Raw genomic sequence first — 17,614 nt, 5'->3', positions numbered from 1 at the left:
AGCCAAGTTTACTTTCAGTTGTAAACCGTATGGAATCCTTGCTTTTAAACATGTCAAATTGTTCAGTTTTTCAGTATTTTTTTCCTTAGAACCATGCATTTATGGACCCAGGATACTGAGTTAGCGGCACTTTATATCAGTAGAATACTTTCGTCTTTTTGTCTATTGAGATCAATAGCCTCTTTTCCCTCGCATCCTTAGTCTCGCACAATCTTTTTCCCAGTCTAATAAGGGACCTCAAGCAACGACTTCGTTATTCTGATGGCTTTCCGACCATTGCAGCTTCTTTTCGCGCGCAAAGTGTCTTCCTTTTTAAAGAGAACTTCAGTGAACTCCGCCTTACCTGGAAAACTGATTCGTGGGTTCCAGAAACACTGGAAACAGCGTTTCTGATTGTTCTGTTTTATCAATTTCCTGGGGGACATTCCCCCACATCCCCTTAGATAGCTCGCGCCTTCGGTGCTCGTGAGGCGCCTTGCGGGGCCAAAAATGTCACGTCCGGGCTTTCAGAAATATATCCGCTACTTTTCAAAACTGTCGAAAACCCTGTTAAACTGTGTTTACATTGTTTGAGAAAAAGAAAAATCATGGTCGAGCGCTCTCGTCGTCCACACAACCTTGGTTTGGGCTATTTCGTGTCGCTGCTTTGAGGATGACGGCAGAGGAGCATCCTAAAATGTAGCTTGCACTTGCCAGGCGTGCAGAGCTATTGTTTTGGGTCAATTACACCCAGTGTTTTGAGGCATTGTCGTCCTTGTTGAGGGCGGTGTTGCTAAAGGTTCCCGTTATTCTTTCATGTGAATTTCTCAAAACAAAAGATACTTTTCATTTTAATTTAACAAGTGGTTTTGTTTCTCTTTGTCAGACCGCAATCCTTTGTACTCTCACATATCTGCCACCATTCAAGGTCTCACCACTATCCGGGCATACTCAGTCGAAGGCAGGTTTAGGGACATGTATCATGTCTATCAAGATGATCACACGGCCACGTGGTTTTTATTCCAAGCGGGATCGAGGTGGCTTGGATGCAGGCTGGATTTCATGTGTGCCATGTTTATTATTGTGGCGACATTTACTCCTCTTTTGATGGCAGAGGGCGGGATTAGTAAGTCAAAACAAGTAGTTTTCAATTTGGACTTTTCATTTACGTCTTGCCTCCTTCACTTTTTCGTGGCTGTTAGGGTCATCATATCTGTTTGCTGGGGATAAGCCGCCTGAAGAGGGAGGGGTGGGGTTGGTAAGGGGTAGACTGCTCGCAGTTCCTTTTGAGTCAGTCGAACCGTCCGCTTTGGTCACGCTCGCTTGCGTGACCAAAGTTGGCGGTTCGACTAACTGAAAAGGGACTGCAAGCAGTCTAGGTTGGGGGCGAATCCATATTTCCTTCAAGTGCATTCCAAATTACAGGATAGTCAAACGGACAAAGTCGGTAACAGCAATCTCACGATTGTGTTACACATCTTTCATTGGGAGTCAGGGTGGCTTAGTGGTTATCTATCGGGCCTCCCACCACTGCTAGCCGGGGTTCAACTCTGGCCCCGGCTTGCATGTGGGCTGAATTTCAGTCAATCTCAACCTGATTCGAGGGTTTTTCTCCGGGTACTCCGGTTTTCCTCCCTCATCAAAATCGACTCACAACTAATTAACATCTAGCTGTGGTGCTGTGCTCCGACATCAACATGGATTGTATAGCGGCAACCAGAGGCGCCCTTGTAAGCTTTCAGCCCGATATTGTGAGCTGCGCCCTTCGTAATTCAGTCCTGAAGACTGCAAGTAAAGGGTGATTAGCACTGCCAATTATTATTATTATAAAGGAAAACACTGATTTCTGTTCGTTTTTCGAAGAGAAGTGTTGTTGGACGGTGTTAATAGGGACGTCGCCTTCTTCTTCTTCTTTTTCTTCTTCTTTGCTTGTCTTTCTTATCTTTAAGAACATCGAGGTTTTATGCAGCGCTGTTTGTAAGGAAAACTTAACGCAGAATTCAGTCTTTATTGATTAAAAACACTTGCATATAATGCCGAAGGATTTCATATTTTACCTTATTCCCAATTAAATCACATTTCAAGGTATTTCTGCTGGAGTGGTGGGCCTCGCTCTCACGTATTCCAAAATGTTGACCGGTGCATTCCAGTGGGGTATACGACAGAGCGCCGAGGTGGAGAGCCTGGTAAGTGGTACAGAATTTAACAGATATTTATAATGATAATTGATAATTTCTGCTGGAGTGGAGGGCCTTGCTCTCACGCATTCCAAAGTGTTGACCGGTGGATAACAGTGGTGTGTACGATAGAGCGCCGAGGTGGTGTGCCTGGTAATTGATATAAAAACGTCGAGAACCAGTTGCTAAGAACGATGGCTAACGAAACCTGATATTCATGGGTTGTTTTAACTGAGTGTTGAATTTGAAGTCAAACATACACTGAACTGCTACAGTAGCATCCATAGCATTCCTTATTATCGCTTCCCAATCGGTAACATTATGTACAATGTCCTGTAACTGTTTTATCGTTGAGCTGCTTATGTCCTGTAGATGACTTCAGTGGAGCGTGTGATGGAATACAGCCATCTTGAACAAGAAACGCAACCCAACGACAAAACTGTCGATGTACCAAAGGATTGGCCCAAGTATGGAATAATAACGGCTGAAGGTCTCTACTACGCACATCACCACACGTTGCCGTACGTGCTCAAAAAGATGAATTTTTGCATTCGAGCACAAGAAAAGGTAACGCATAGCGGCGAATCCCCGCTATCAAATATGACAGAGAATGAATGAAAGTCATACCTTTAAAGGCGCTGTTAGACTCGCTAATTTTACTTGCAACCTGTCTCGCAATTTTGTTGCGACACTTAGTCTAACATTGCGAAACAAGTTGCTTGGTGGTTGTTACCTTTAGCAACGTTTCTAGCAACTTGTCTCGCTTTCGATGATCACGAGAGGCCAAAGGAACATTTTCAAAGTATTGGCTGCTTCCTCAAACCGTTGGGACGCTACTGAAATTGCAGGACAGATGCTACACTACGCAGTGTAATGTTGCGTGAAGCATTACGGAAAGTAGAACTCAATTTTACTTCGCAACGTTTTTGGCCGTTGTAAGGAATGTTAAATTTGGCAGTACATGTTTCGTGCAACATATCTCGCCATGGCGTTTTGCGGAGTAATCCTGTAGCTATTCCAGACTGCTACTTTCATTGGTCCGTATGACCTGTTGCTTCTTTTGTTACTGTTGTATCATCTATTGTTTCGTCGTCCAATCACAGACCGCGTTTGAAAAGATACACGGTCTCCCGTTGTGAGACAGGTTGCATGAAAAATTGCACAGCGTTACAGCGCCTTAAGCTGTGGATTTGAAAGGATTATCTTGGCAGCCAAAAATAAAACATGAGAGGAATCCGGTTTTAGCGGCACCGTCGAAATCCATAATCGTACGATTGCTCTGTTGTCACATTTCCCTAGCACTTGAGCTATCACACCATCGGGAAGCTGGTCGATTTCGTGTTCTTTTTGTGTCGCGTTACATGTGAGAGTGTGACAGCATCTTTCTTAATAAACTGCGACTACTTTTCTCTTTTGCCCCTTAACTTTCATTTGTATTCACCTAAAGGAGTTGTATGAGTATCATTGATTGGTTTTCTCTCAGGTCGGCGTTGTTGGTAGAACTGGTGCTGGAAAGTCATCATTAATAGCTGCTCTATTCAGGCTGGCAGAACCGGAAGGAATCATTAGGATAGATGCCATTCCTATCACAGATATTTCACTTGGGGACTTGAGACGTAATTTGTCCATCATTCCTCAGGTAAACGCTTTTATGTTAAAAATGATAGGTCTCCACTATCATGATTTATCTTTCATATTAATTAAGTGTGGAATTAACCTTGGGGGAATAAAAACCTCAGTTCTGTAAATGCAAACCACAGGCAGGCCAAGCTTCGTCGGTTAATTACAAGCATTTGTACATGTCTCCCAATAACAGACTCAAAAAGATATTTACACGCAAAATTTCTCAATGAAAAAGCCATACGTAATTGTTCTGGTGACTTGCTTTCTGTGTGGTTATTTGCCTGATTTAGCGCGATTTAAATCCTTCAATGCTCACTTACAACGAATTTGGACAATGACGGTAAGTTAACCGTTCATTGATTTGCTCTCACCGTATCCGACCGAGCCTGGGCTGCCTGTTGTGCTTGTACACTGTTTAACTAAGTAAGAAAATCTTGGCTGGCAGTTTAAATTTAAGCAGAAATTACCTATCATCGGCCATTCTTATTGCGAATGAATTTAAGGCCTTCTTAATTCAGTAAACCTTTTCAGTTTCCTTGAGTAGCAATGCTGTCTTTAATGGATGAAAACGCAAATTGCCTGATGAAAGACTGCTTCTTTGTTTTCTTTTCTTTCAAGGACCCAGTCCTTTTTAGTGGAAGCCTTAGGAAAAATCTGGACCCGTTCCGACAATACGAGGACTCGCAACTGTGGAATGCTTTGGAAGAGGTTTGCATAAGTTATCAAGAATAATGTTCTTTCTGTTGTAATGAACATCCAGAAGTCGTAAAATTTTCAACAATGTCCAAGGTGCTCTCAAGCCTTTCACAGAGGCTCGCTTGCGAGATTATTGACAAAAGAAAACATTTGCTTAAACATCGAATCGATTCCCGACAAACCCAGTTTGGAAAGAAAAACAAGATGGCTGCCGTAACGGTTGCTTGGCGGTCTTCCGCGCAAACTAGTTTCCAGCGTTCCCTCTCGAGAAATAATCCCGGATGCCCCTGATCACACTGCTCCCAAAATCCGGGAGGTTACTCATTTTAACAATATGTGAGGGGTGGCAGCGCATGGCGTTATATTAAGTGTCTTCAACTCCAAAAATTGTAACCCAGAATTCTTGTCCTGTTGGTCGCCTATGTCAAGCTAACATGTATACATAACATTTCGAAAATATTTTTCCATCTCAGGTACAACTCAAGGAAACAGTATCTGAGCTACCAGATGGCTTGGAAACTAAGCTTACCGAGGGTGGTTCAAATTTTAGCGTAGGCCAGCGGCAGCTCGTGTGCTTGGCACGCGCAGTCTTGAAGCATAATAAAATATTGATCATAGATGAAGCAACTGCGAATGTGGATCACAGGTACACGTATTAGACTCGAAAAATAATTGCTCTCTCTACATTTCATGTAAATTAGGAAGTTTGGTTGGCAGTCATCATCATCGTGTTATTGTTATATATTGTATATTGTTGTTGTTGTTATTATTATTATTATTATTATTATTGTTGTTGTTGTTATTATTATTATTATTATTATTATTATTATCATTATCATCATCGTCATCATCATCATCTTCATCATCTTCAACTCGATTAAATTAATAACCCCATAACAGAGCACCATTGACGAGCAACAGGTGTGTACTTTGAAATGCCCTATGTCTGAATCGGTACCTCCTTTCCTTTTGATCATAGCACGGACGCTTTAATCCAGGAGACTATACGTAGCAAGTTTCAAAGCTGCACAGTTATAACCATTGCTCATCGACTCAACACCATTATGGACTCAGACAGAGTTATGGTAAGTTGATGCGGAGAATTCCCGGCGCAGTTTGATAGCAACAATTACGTGCATGATTACAGCAAACGTGTAACGCAAAATTTCAGTGTCAGTTTAATAATAGAGGGCGGAAATTAAAACATCCTGGCACCAGACTGAAATATTCAGTCCCGCCAAACAAGCTGAAAGAACGCGAGTTTGCTCTCTAAGGGTCCATTTTAACCAAAGTCTAACTCCGACCGCGGTTTTCCACAGTGCGGTTACTGTCCAGAACGTTTTGGACGTGAGGTGAGTTGCTTCAAGAAGATACATATGCTTTTATCCTTTGGTATGGCATTCTCGACACTGTTTTCGATAATGAACAGCCTTTAAAGCAGAGAATTGGCAAAAATGGCTTGAAACGTGGTTTTCGAAAGTACCGGCTGTTCTTTGTTCAGTTTAGATAATTGGCCCTGAATGTTTTGCCTGGGCTGCCAAAGGAATTGAGCATGCTCATCCATGCTTTTTTGTATCCCGGCAAATAGTGCCTCCCCAGTTCACATTTCGCGACTTATACTTCGTGCTGAAAGCATAAATGATGGAAGTAAGAGGCAAAAATAAGAAAACAAGGAACAGCAACTAGCCAAAATATGATGATTCGCAAATAAGTCATACTCTACTGTATTCAGCACCCAAAGGTTCACTCGAATTACTGGTAAACAGTTTTACGACTAAATTGCACCTTAATGTTAAATGAGCACATAATAGAAATTAAAAGAATAAACCTTAAGTAATTCTCTTTATGGAGACAACACAATGTCTTTGATCCTTGATTAATGTCTTTAATCCTTGAAACTCAAGTGGAGATCATTTTTGTTGTTTGAATCGCAGGTACTGGACGAGGGAAAACTTGTGGAGTTCGATGCGCCGTACTTATTACTCCAAGACAAGGAAAGTTTGTTTTCGAAAATGGTGGAGCACACCAGCGAACATTTAAAGACAAATCTATACGATGTAGCCCGCCAGGCATTTCATTTGAGACACGAACTAACTGAAGATAGCGAGTTGGAAGCATTGAGGAGGCCGAGTAACGAGACAATACCATTGCAGAATGAAGAAGAAAAACCTGAACCTGAACTTGAACCTGAACAAGAAAATGAGGACGATTTTGATGATTTAATTTTACCCATGGTTAGGAGAAGTTCCTCATTAGAAAAAGAAAAGCTGTTGAGCGAATCAACTGTTTCATGATCTAAAGCGATAAATCTGTTTTAAGCGAATTTTTAGGTTGTGTTGTGAATTTTCATCCACCGTGGCTTTCCAGCTTCCAAGAGCTGAGTGAAAACACCAGTGCTTTCGTTCGGTGATCGTTGTCGACTTCGAGTTGACATCAAAACAGCATCGAATTTCTTGTAACGTTAGTTGTATTGCTGCCACGTTTCGTTTACTCTGCTATCCGCTAAGAACTTTGAACCAGATTTAATTTGGAAACGTAAGGTTATGTGGAAGACAAGAGCTCTTCTGAACGTGCCGCTGGATATTGAATCTGACCTGCTCGTATTAAAGTAAATCAAATAAATGTTGCTTTATGATGAGACGGGAAAACCGGACTATCCGGAGATAAACCCGCCTCTCGGAGCAGAGAGGAGAATCAATAAACCCAACCGACACATGCATAACGACATCTTGTCCGAGTATCGATCCCGGGCCACATAGGTGAAAAGCAAGTGCTTTCTTTACTGTGTCAACTCTGCGTAACCCTGCTTCTACTCACACGTATGTCAGGTCGGCTTTGCCAAGTTGACGGCCCGACGATACTCTTCATTTTCTTAGCATGCCTTCATCAGGGGTCTTCATTTTCCACACTAAAGAAATATGTGTTCATAGCCACCCGGTGTTTATTTTCGCATTTTCAACTTTTTATTCCTTTGCTTTAGATTGGCTAAGTGCATAAAACCAATTTTTGCATTACTGCTATAGCCATGTTTGAATCATTAAGTGTTAACGGAGCAAGTTAATAGTCCATGCAAAATGGCGTTTGCTAGAGCACGAATTACGCAATTTCCTTATATGTCCCTACCTTAAACCAACCAATCAATCAAACTAGAGCGATTTTCAATTGAGTGTCGTAAAACCAAAACCAAAGTAATTACTTTGGCCAATCAAAAAGGACGGGGACAATCCAGTAAACCAATCAAGTAGCCGACACAAAGCGCGGGAAAATGTGCACGCGCGAGCACATTGGTTTTGGTTTCACTTCTGATTGGTTGAAAAAGTGGCGCGAGAACTTTGAACCAATCACTGAGTGAAGTAATCATAAACCAAAGCAATTCGCTGATTACTTTCGACACTCAATTGAAAACCACTCTTAACACATTCTTCAAGCAATTAATCATTGAATAAAACAATCAATCGATATCTCAATTCTCAGGAAACAAAAAAACAAAAAAAAAATCAGTTAAGTCGTTTGTAATTCATCATCGATCAACAAATGGAATAAAAATTATTGTCGTTAACAACCCAAGACAAAATTCCAAGTTATCAGCCATTGCTGTCATGTTCATAGAATTTAGATCAAAAGCTTCTTGCCTGTAGACGGCCTTAGAGCTAGTCTTCCGCGTTTAAGCATCGTTGTTTCTAATGGGTCTGGATCCGCAGTCTACTCGATCAGGAAGATCGCAGTTCATGGAGTCTGCGTTTAAGAGTAGTGGTTTTGCGCATGACTGGTGGTGAGCTTGGCCGTTGTTGCAAATGATTATGCCTGCGCAGTCGTTTGGGTTTGGGAACACGCCAGATTTATCCTTGCAGAATCCATCAGGCCCCGCTGAAACAAGTATAATTTTCAATAATTTTGTTAACATTGTTAAGTAGCACTTTGTTTACGATTTCCCTCACAGATGAAAAGAAAGAAACTTTACCAATTTGCAATAAAATACTTCATAGAACGGTCATTTTGTTTTAGAGAGCCGACGAAAGAGCTCTGAATGACGAAATAAAACGTTTCGCGCATCTTCGAAGATCTACTCTGGTACGGGAACGCTTGCTTCGCATGTCACTTTCAGACCTCTGCATGTCTGCAATTAAATTTTCAGGGCCGAATAGTTTGATGTCATTATGGGAAACCTGTAAATATCAGACCTATCAAAGGGGCCGTTTTGAGATCCAAATTTTCAACTCCTCATGGCACCACAGGACCTAGCTCCAACAATTAGAATGCTTTCTCCTTGCATTTTACCGATTGGAAAAATCTATCTAACCTCCACCGCCGCCGCTTGCTGTTCCTGGAGCTGATATTCCTTCCCCTCCCCCTCCTGTAGTGGTGGGTGCTGGGGGAGGAGATGGTGATGGTGGACCAGGGGGAGGAAGTGCGGGTGGGGGTGCTCCACCACTGCTAGTTGCTAGGAAACAAGAGAACATAGCTCGTATGATTATTAAAATTCTCGTTACCTTTTTCACTTTTTTCAAGTTAATTTTTCGAATCGCAGGATCGTAAGTGATTTGATTTCCTGTTGTTTGGTTTAATCGGAAACTATACGTTGTGCTCATATAGCGTTTTTTCCGATACTGCATAGTGGTTCCACAAAGTTATACTACTTTTTTCCTACAATCGCTAATTGTCAAAAACATCTTGTCGTTTCTCCCTTGGAGATTCTCAGACATATGTGTGCAAATAAAGAGCCATTGAAGTGGAATCGAGTCGAGCGGGGAAGCACACTGAACTGGAATGCTGAGTGCGGTAGTTATCTGAGATGGACAAATTTAGGTTCACACCCCAATCAATTTAACAATTAGTCATGGTTCTCTGGTTTTAATAAATGAGAGAATTGGGTCTTGAATCATCATTTTTCAAAGCAGAATGACATCAAGCCGTGACCGATGGTCTGATATCTTTCAATGTAAACGTTTAGAATTCACTTACGTATTCCTTCTGATGGATAAGGAGGTTTTTTACCCTGCCCAGCGCATAAAATACTTGAGGGGCCCGCTGTGAAAAAAAGTGAGCCATGCAAAGTTGTAAAGTAGTTGAATACCTGCGTTTAAATAAACCTGAAGGAAACAGTTCTACAACTGATGGAGTAAATGAGTAAACAGTGAATAGAGGGAGGAATAGACAATTGAACGAATAAAACAAATCGAATAAATGGATAAACGAGCGACGAGCTCTCATTTAACTACATCTAAGCGAAACTTACGTCCTGTTTCAAATCCAGAAAACTGTACACCACTAGGAATATCGGACGTTAACATAGATGGGATAACTGTTTCCTTTTGTTCTCCTGTTACCGCTGTTAGTCTCACTTTTAATGGCATTTCTATTTTGCCAAGGCCGTCACCGGTAAAGTAGTTGTCTCCAGTTCTTTTCAGGCAATGGTACTTTCCATTCTTCTCGACTTCTATACCAGCCACAGGAACTCTAATGAATAAATTAACAAAAACAGTGATAAAAGAAAAGCCTAAGCCTATGCGGATTAGTGCAGAGGATGATGATAATTTTACGTTCCTGTGAATTGTATTCTAACTCCTCGCGACCATGCGCGCATGTTATAAAACAACGATTATGGCGTTCGACAAAGGAGAACGCTTTTTAGTATGTAGTATCAGTCCTGCGGGATGGCCCTCGCGGGTATACATCTTTATGCCGCATGATTTCAGCGTTTATATGCTATCGTGGACTGGCTGGCTGGCTGGCTGGCTGCCATGCTCGATCTCATCTGATAGTGTACGGCTTGCCCATTCCTGTTTGTCCATCGAAGTTAAGTCGCCAGCCTGTTTGCTGGGGTAATACCTGGGTGGGTGACCGTCCAGTAATACCCCGTGCTGAACACTCCGGGGAGTCACGCTGCTTGGGTATCCAGCAAGAAAGTCTATTGAAATCCCACAAAACTGTTATTGCATTATAACGCGTGTATTCTATAATATGTGTATTTAGGGGCGGTGTACTAATTGGGGACACTAAAGAAATAACATTATAAATCAAATCGTAGCTTGGTTTTTGAGGAGAGGGGAAAACCGGAGTACCTGGAGAAAAACCTCTCGGAACAGAGTATGGAACCGCGGACAAACTCAACGCACATGAGGCGCCAAAATCGGGGTCACAGTGGTGGGAGGCGAGTGCTATCACCACTGCGCCATTCCCTCTGCCTTAAGTTCCATGATGATGTTCCAGATATTTGTTTCTTAGTAGCAACTTGATTTTTTCGTTAGAAGAAAACGTTTCTTATCACGTATGTAAAAACAAGAGAAAATGAGGGGACAGAGACGGAGGCTCAGGGCGTTGGTCGGGATATGTCATGTCCACGAAAGTTATTTTTAGACGAGCGGAAGTCTTTGTTCTAGCGGAAGTCTGTCTTCCGAGACGTCCGCATGCAGTCTTGTCTCGCTCTCAGGTTCTTAGTGAAGAGAGAAAATGGCGGCGCTCGTGGAAGGCTAATGAATATTTATTTTCTTTCAAACATCAGACCGAAGTTGGCCTGCATGCGGACGTCTCGGAATACAGACTTCCGCTAGAACAAAGACTTCCGCTTGTCTAAAAATAACTTTCGTAGACATGACATATCCCAAGGGCTGGACCGGGAGCCTCCTGCTCTGTCCCCTCATTTTCTCTTGGTAAAAACCAAAGGGTCGCATTGAAAGATGCTACCAGCTTAGAAGTTCTAAAGAAGCTGTCCTTTCATCGAAAATGCCTACGGTGTATGAACCTAAAAGTGTGGCACAAGTGCAGAGCCAAAAATATGGCCGCAAAGTTCTTACTCGTTAAAACAGCTGCAAACACTGATTTTAGAACACTCAGTAGGTAACAGATTCGGAAAAGTTCCCTAAAACACAAGGATATGTCCTCATGACCAGTTGTCTCCTATTATAAGAAAATTATGCCATTTTAATCTTGTAATGAGTGGTACTTTAAAGGTAGCAAAAGCTAGCAGCGGGCATTTGACCCAAAATGCACGAGCGAGTGGTTTCGAAAATGACATGAAAAATACTTCAAGAAAACCAAAAAATAAAAGGATAAGTGAGATATCAAGATATCAAGAGTAAGGCTTACTTGTGGTTCCTTGCTTGAAGTTTAAAACTCCACAGGTTGTCGTCGACGAATCGAAACTTTATCTGGCCATCTGGTCCGGGGAGAGTGGGACAATCGATTGCTTTGGATTCGATTTCCCATTTGCCATCGCCGTCGATATACAAATCATAGCCCCCTGATTTGAAAGCATGAAATTGTTAACCCTTATTATTAAATTCTCAACCTCGGATAATGCATTTCTCGTGCTCTGATCATGATTGGTTCACTCAATCTCGGTTATTAGCTCGTATACCTTAGGTTGACCTTATATGGTAAATGATTGCGCTAAGCGTTGCTAAGCTAAAAACTTTTTCGCCGGAAAGCGAAATTTCTCCCTGAATAAAGCCAAACTTGTTTTGTAGAAACTTTGGATCAATTCCGTCGTTTAGAAGTACGCGAAAAGACAAGAAATGTTTTTGTGATGAGCCTACGTCTGTCTGACGTCCACAAGGTATTACGCTACATCGCATCTTCATCAAGTTTTTTCGATTTCGCTCGGATTTTCTCTCTTTTTTTCGCTCGTATTTCGTACTTCCAGGGAGGCGCAGTGGTCTCATGGTTAGTGTGCTCGACTCCGGAGCGAATGGTCCGGGTTCGGGTACTGGCCGTGGACATTGTGTTGTGTTCTTGGGCAAGACACTTTACTCCCTCGGTGCCTCTCTCCGCCCAGGTGTATAAATAGGTACCGGCGAATTTAATGCTGGGGGTAACCCTGCGATGGAGTAGCATCCCATCCAGGGGGGAGTAGAAATACTCCTAGTCGCTTCATGCTACAGAAACCGGGGATAAGCTACGGCCTGATAGGCCACTTGGCTAGCTGACTCATTTCGTACTTCCAAATTTTTGGAGTTTAAGGAATTTAATAAAACAATTATTCCATTCGCGCTTGTTCGATACGAGGCTGGTTACAGCCAACTCGGTGCTACGCGCCTCGTTGGCTATTTACCATCTCATATCCAACGCGCGCTCACGGAATAATTGTTAAATATTTGCTGAAAGGAGTTTATTATGAGCCCACAAAGCCTCTTTTCTGAATATTGTTATTTTCAAGTGTTAATTGGTGGTAACCTAAGTAGTTTTTCTCTGAAGTTAGGCTTTGAGGAAGAAGTATCAGGACGGTGACATCTTTAGAAAACTAGACCAACCTTTTTCGCATGCGCCACACAAGTCGTGCACAATAGCTTTGGTCACTCCTGTTACCGGATCGGCACCACTACCCTTTCCAGTCCCCCGTATTTCCACGCACATTCCGCAGCCAAGAGATTTCAGAAAGTCATATTGTCCAGCGGCTACAAGGATCCAACCTGGTTGCGACGCCATTGGCGAAGGTGGATCCAGTGTGCAGGCGCCGCCGCCTGGATATTTGCCATAGTAAGTGGTCTGGGAACGAGAGAATAAAGGATTAGCTTTATCATCATGTTTACGACAAACGTGTCTCTGAGTTTTGCCTAAAATGACTGGGATTAGGGCTTGTTTGATTTGGTCTCATCCCTGCCTACTAGCTATAGATATAAAGCAACTTTCAATAAAGAGAAAAGTCAGGATGAGAGAATTTTGATGCTTTTAGGGCAAACAGGAGTATGCCATTTGACGCTCGCCGTTTCACATAGATAGGATGCTAAATCTCTTAATTTGCTGTCACGAAAAGTACAGTACTGTTCTTTGGACAAAACCTAATAACTTAGTGACTTAATCTCACACTAACAACATTCCTTTCAAGCTGAGATAAAATTATCATTATTATTATCATTTGGTTGATTAATACAACTTCTCGGACACTTAGGTGTTGATGGTCTGCCCTGCAAAAACTTGGTTCGGGAGCAGTCAACAACAAGTTAACAAAGGTCCCAAACCTTTTTGGACAAGAATTTCGTCAAGATTCTCACTGTACCAAGGAGTTTCGTATTTTGCTTTACCTCAAGTGTGGCCTCTATCCCGATCTTCTTCACGTATTCCAGAAAACTACCTGATATCAATCCCAAGGCTCCAATCACCACTAGTACTGGAATCACTTCATCCCCGTCAGCTTTCCAATTAACCTCCTCCTTTTAGTGGTTCATATTTCTCGATCTTGTCACGTTCTTTCTCCTTCGCTCTAGTGTCACTCAGATCGCAATATTAATAATGTGGACCACTTTCTCCTTTTTTTATCACTTTAATGTCCCATCCTTTTGCTTCAACCATTCAATCGCACTGAATGGTGAAGTTCCCGCGTCATTCTCTAACACATCTTCAGGTTTTTGTTCATACCACTTTGCAGCTCTGTCGAACCCCCATTTCTCAGCTGTCTTCCAGTGAATGTATTGAGCAATGTTATAATGTCGAATTTTGTACTCACGTTGCTCTAAATTAAATATCGTACGTTTGCTTACAAGGTGACTCGCACAGTTTCTCCATTTTGTCCCGCACACATTGAGCGCAACGGTGTTTCTCCTGTTTTATAATACTTAATGTGGTTCGTATACGAAGGGCATGCACCTGCGCTCTACACACCAGTATACCGTTTAAGATTTAGTAGTAGTAGTAGTAGTAGTAGTAGTAGTAGTAGTAGTAGTAGTAGTAGTAGTAGTAGTAGTAGTAGTAGTAGTAGTAGTAGTAGTAGTAGTAGTAGTAGTAGTAGTAGTGGTGGTGGTGGTGGTGGTGGTGGTGGTAGTAGTAGAAGTAGTAGTAGTAGAAGTATTAGTAAAAGTAGTAGTAGAAGTAGTAGTAGTAGTAGTAGTAGTAGTAGTAGTAGTAGTAGTAGTAGTAGTAATAGTAGTAGTAGTAGTAGTAGTAGTAGTAGTCAGACGTATCTACATGTAATGATATGCCCGAGCCACCTTAAGCGACAAGAGAAAAACTCTCTCCCTCTCTCTACCCCTCTCTCAGAGAGAGAGAAGGCCATTGTCGCATAACTGGTGATTCTCTCTATCAGTCTATCGATATAAACTAGTTTTGACCAAAAAAGAAACGTCAATACCTTAGATTGTACCGATTGCTGATAATAATTGTAAATGGCCTCTGCGTCGGAAACATCAGTGGTACGTTTGTGCATAAGTTGCGAGGAATTCTGCAAGTCAAATTAAATTACATTTATTCAACGTAAAAAAAAAAAAACGTTTTCACCAGTTTTGATTTCGATACGACTATAAACTGAAACAAACAGACACATCACGCCGTAATGAATTACATTTGAGTTCTTCTTTGCAAGAGCTTTCTCCGTCTCACCACATGTGATCTCCCGCAAAAAGATACAAAAAAAGTTTGGGGTTTTGTGGTTACGTAGCGACATACGTTCGTGCAATCAATTTCTCTGATTTTGCTTGATTTTGGAAACCAGGATCGACGATGTTCACGGCCACGAATCTATGGGTCACTTTAAAGTGCATTTCGCTATCCTAAGTATTTCAGGCTGATTTCATCTTGTTCACATTGTACAACATTGGTACAACACACGTGAGGAGAACGAGGGTGCTACAATTTGAGTGAGTGCCATAACTCGAGTGCTGCAAACAGGTTTTAAAATAAAACAGAAATGGGTGTATCAACTGAGTTGATATGGTAAATTGACCCCCGTGACGATTCGAGCTTTAGCCCTTCGTCAGAACGAATTCACTCTAACGAGGCGCTAACGCTCGAAACGGCAGCTTTCAAAGGTATTTTTATCTTGCAGAGCAAGCGTTTTTTGGCAGGCGGACGCTTGTTCGAGGTTCAACGTTCGTAGTGGGCCGCCATTTTGAAAGTACACAGCCGATGGAGGGTTGAATTCTCTCCCCTTCCCCTTCCCCCACTACCATTTGACACTGTCCTCCTCTCACTGAGTGCGACTTGCAGGCTTATTTCTTCGTTTACGGTGGTCGATTTACCATGTCAACTCAGTTGATAAACCCATTTCTGTGTTTTACTTCCCCACCAACGCAGCACCACAGTTCGTTAAGAAGGCTAAACGTAACCACTTTATCCAGTTTTAAATAAAAGTTGCCGGAGAAATAAATTTTAAGATTTACGGCCATTGTATCGAATTGTATACTCACGTTGTATCGAATTGTATACTCACGTTTTCGTTAAAACCTTCAATTTATAGAGTATGGCAAAGCAGCACGATTTTTTCCACATTGAACGAATGATATTCGTATTTAAAAGATTGAAGTGATCCTCGCAATTATCAGGACAATTTAAGCAATTGTCTTATTTTGACACCTGAAAATTTGAAGCGGCTTTAACGGGATTCTAACCAATGACCTCTATGGAGTGTTTTCACGTGACCTCAAGACGGCGATGCTCGTGTCCCTAAATAAACGAACGGCAACCATGTTGGGGTCTCCAACTAATCCCCCGGGAATTGAGCTCCATTATCATGCAAACGTCTTCTCTTGTTTCGATGGAAAAACAAGGTTACTGATCACGTGAGTGAAAACACTCTATTGAAGCCACACAGTTGGGAGCAGGTCAATTTGTTGGGCCCAGGGCCAGGGGCTCGATTCTCGAGAGTCCCGAAACTTTACGGGCCGTTTTCGGGTGTCACAATTCCCTTTGTATCTCAAGAACGGAGAGGATTTAAGTCATCAAACTTCACAGACATGTTTCTTTTAGTTGGCTTGCAAACATGTTAAAAGATCGACTTTCCAAAACAAAACAGTTTCACGAATGGCCTTTCCAGGTTCGGGTCCGAAACGTTTTCGAGACTTTCGAGAAACGGGCCCCAGGTCATGGGTTCGAATCCCTTTGAAGGCGCCTGAATTTTTGAGGTGTCTGTAAAAATACAATTGATTAAGTTGTCCTGGTAAGTGAGAGGATCACTTCAATTATTCGTCTATAATCCGTACTTCAAATACACCTCACTTTTCTTCGATATCCGAATTGTTCGTGGAATTTTCATTTCCGCAACCGTCGTCGTTAGATATCTAATTCACTCTTGTCTATACCTAGTGAGTGCCAAAGATTATAATTTGTTGCATGCATGTGTAAATTATTCAGAATGGACATAAAAGATGATACTTTGTTGTATGCTGACCTAAGCCCCGCTCCCCCATAATTTCTTTCTTGTCTCGAACCCGGTGAAATGTGCTAAAAGAAAACGTTTAACTAGTATGGATTTTGACGAAGAACTTCAGTATAGACAAGAATCGCTTACCGACAGAGATAATTTATAATATTTTTAACAACCAAATATTATCCTTGAAAACGAGGACTTAATATGAATTTAAAAATCTCTCTCGGGGGCTATGCCCCGGACCCGCTGAAAGGGGTTCGCCTGCGAAATTGGTCTATTTAAAACTGAAGTTTATCTTCCCTTTTAGTTTTTTAAAAATTAACATCAAATTTCAAATCTTCGTACGTACTCAATTCTCTCATGAGAGTGTGTATACTGTCCATAACTAGCTGTTTTTTTTTTTAGGAAATGCCTAAGTAAAGTTAAATCAGGTTCTTTGCAGCTAATGTGAGAGTTACCTTTACAATTAGGGTCCAAAGAAAGAAGGCGATGAATTTCCGGAGACCACCTCTCTTGTCCATTTAGTCCCGTCTCACTAGTATCTCGCGAACTGTCAACAACCAAACAGTCTTTTCATTTTATCAAGTTACAGTGAAAGTGTTAAGAATTATAACGTAATTGCTTGGCATCTTCTTTGTGTTGTCCGCTTTGCATATGAATAAAGCACCATCTGACCACCAAATGAGCAGAACTTGTAGTTTTACAGCTCTTTCAATAGGTGCGGGTTGTAGTTTTATGAATGGCCATTGAGGTATACAGTACGACAGCAAACAACGGGTAAAGAGAATGGCTACGTATTGGAGAGCCAGAACATTTAGGCATGCGCTGACGGAATGTTTGAACAAGAGAGAAAAAGTGCAGTACCTCCAGACGTGGCGCTGGAGCGTCGTACCAAACGAGTCATCCCGGGATTTCGGCCCGTGCGATCGCTTTTGGACGCAGTTGGCCCTTCGCTGCTTTCTGCTACCGACCTCGCCTCCCGGTACGGCATTGAGGGAGAGATCTGTCGGCCCCTAAACCATATGTGACAAATCCCACGCCTACTCACAGCTCCAGACCTCCC

The 17,614-nt window shown here is 42.0% G+C and overlaps 2 protein-coding genes across 4 annotated transcripts in view; one reads left to right on the top strand and one right to left on the bottom strand.

Annotated features, from left to right (window-relative positions):
* LOC137999955 (ATP-binding cassette sub-family C member 4-like) overlaps positions 1-8,458 on the top strand; it is an 87,222-nt gene extending 78,764 nt beyond the window's left edge. Inside the window, exons 23-30 of one of the 3 annotated variants that reach the window (XM_068845994.1) lie at positions 866-1,105; positions 2,065-2,165; positions 2,529-2,723; positions 3,640-3,795; positions 4,398-4,487; positions 4,949-5,121; positions 5,455-5,560; positions 6,410-8,458. In XM_068845994.1, coding sequence (XP_068702095.1) covers positions 866-1,105; positions 2,065-2,165; positions 2,529-2,723; positions 3,640-3,795; positions 4,398-4,487; positions 4,949-5,121; positions 5,455-5,560; positions 6,410-6,769 — 1,421 coding nt within the window. In that variant the 3' untranslated portion in view covers positions 6,770-8,458. The remainder of the gene's footprint in view (positions 1-865; positions 1,106-2,064; positions 2,166-2,528; positions 2,724-3,639; positions 3,796-4,397; positions 4,488-4,948; positions 5,122-5,454; positions 5,561-6,409) is intronic. The other 2 variants (XM_068845997.1, XM_068845995.1) reach the window with 2 other exon arrangements.
* LOC137999957 (uncharacterized) lies at positions 7,973-17,126 on the bottom strand. Its single transcript, XM_068845998.1, has 8 exons — positions 17,010-17,126; positions 14,539-14,628; positions 12,725-12,959; positions 11,562-11,715; positions 9,712-9,932; positions 9,438-9,503; positions 8,776-8,916; positions 7,973-8,342 (listed from the first exon to the last, which is right to left on the bottom strand). Exons 1-8 carry the CDS (start codon positions 17,070-17,072, stop codon positions 8,140-8,142), a joined length of 1,173 nt encoding a protein of 390 aa, XP_068702099.1. The 5' UTR covers positions 17,073-17,126; the 3' UTR covers positions 7,973-8,139.
* Positions 17,127-17,614: the final 488 nt, after the last annotated feature.

Source organism: Montipora foliosa, chromosome 4, assembly GCF_036669935.1.
Source record: "Montipora foliosa isolate CH-2021 chromosome 4, ASM3666993v2, whole genome shotgun sequence".
NCBI classification, from domain to species: Eukaryota; Metazoa; Cnidaria; class Anthozoa; order Scleractinia; family Acroporidae; genus Montipora; species Montipora foliosa.
The sequence above is the reverse complement of the archived record's forward strand: the minus strand, read 5'-3'. Positions and strand labels throughout refer to the sequence as shown.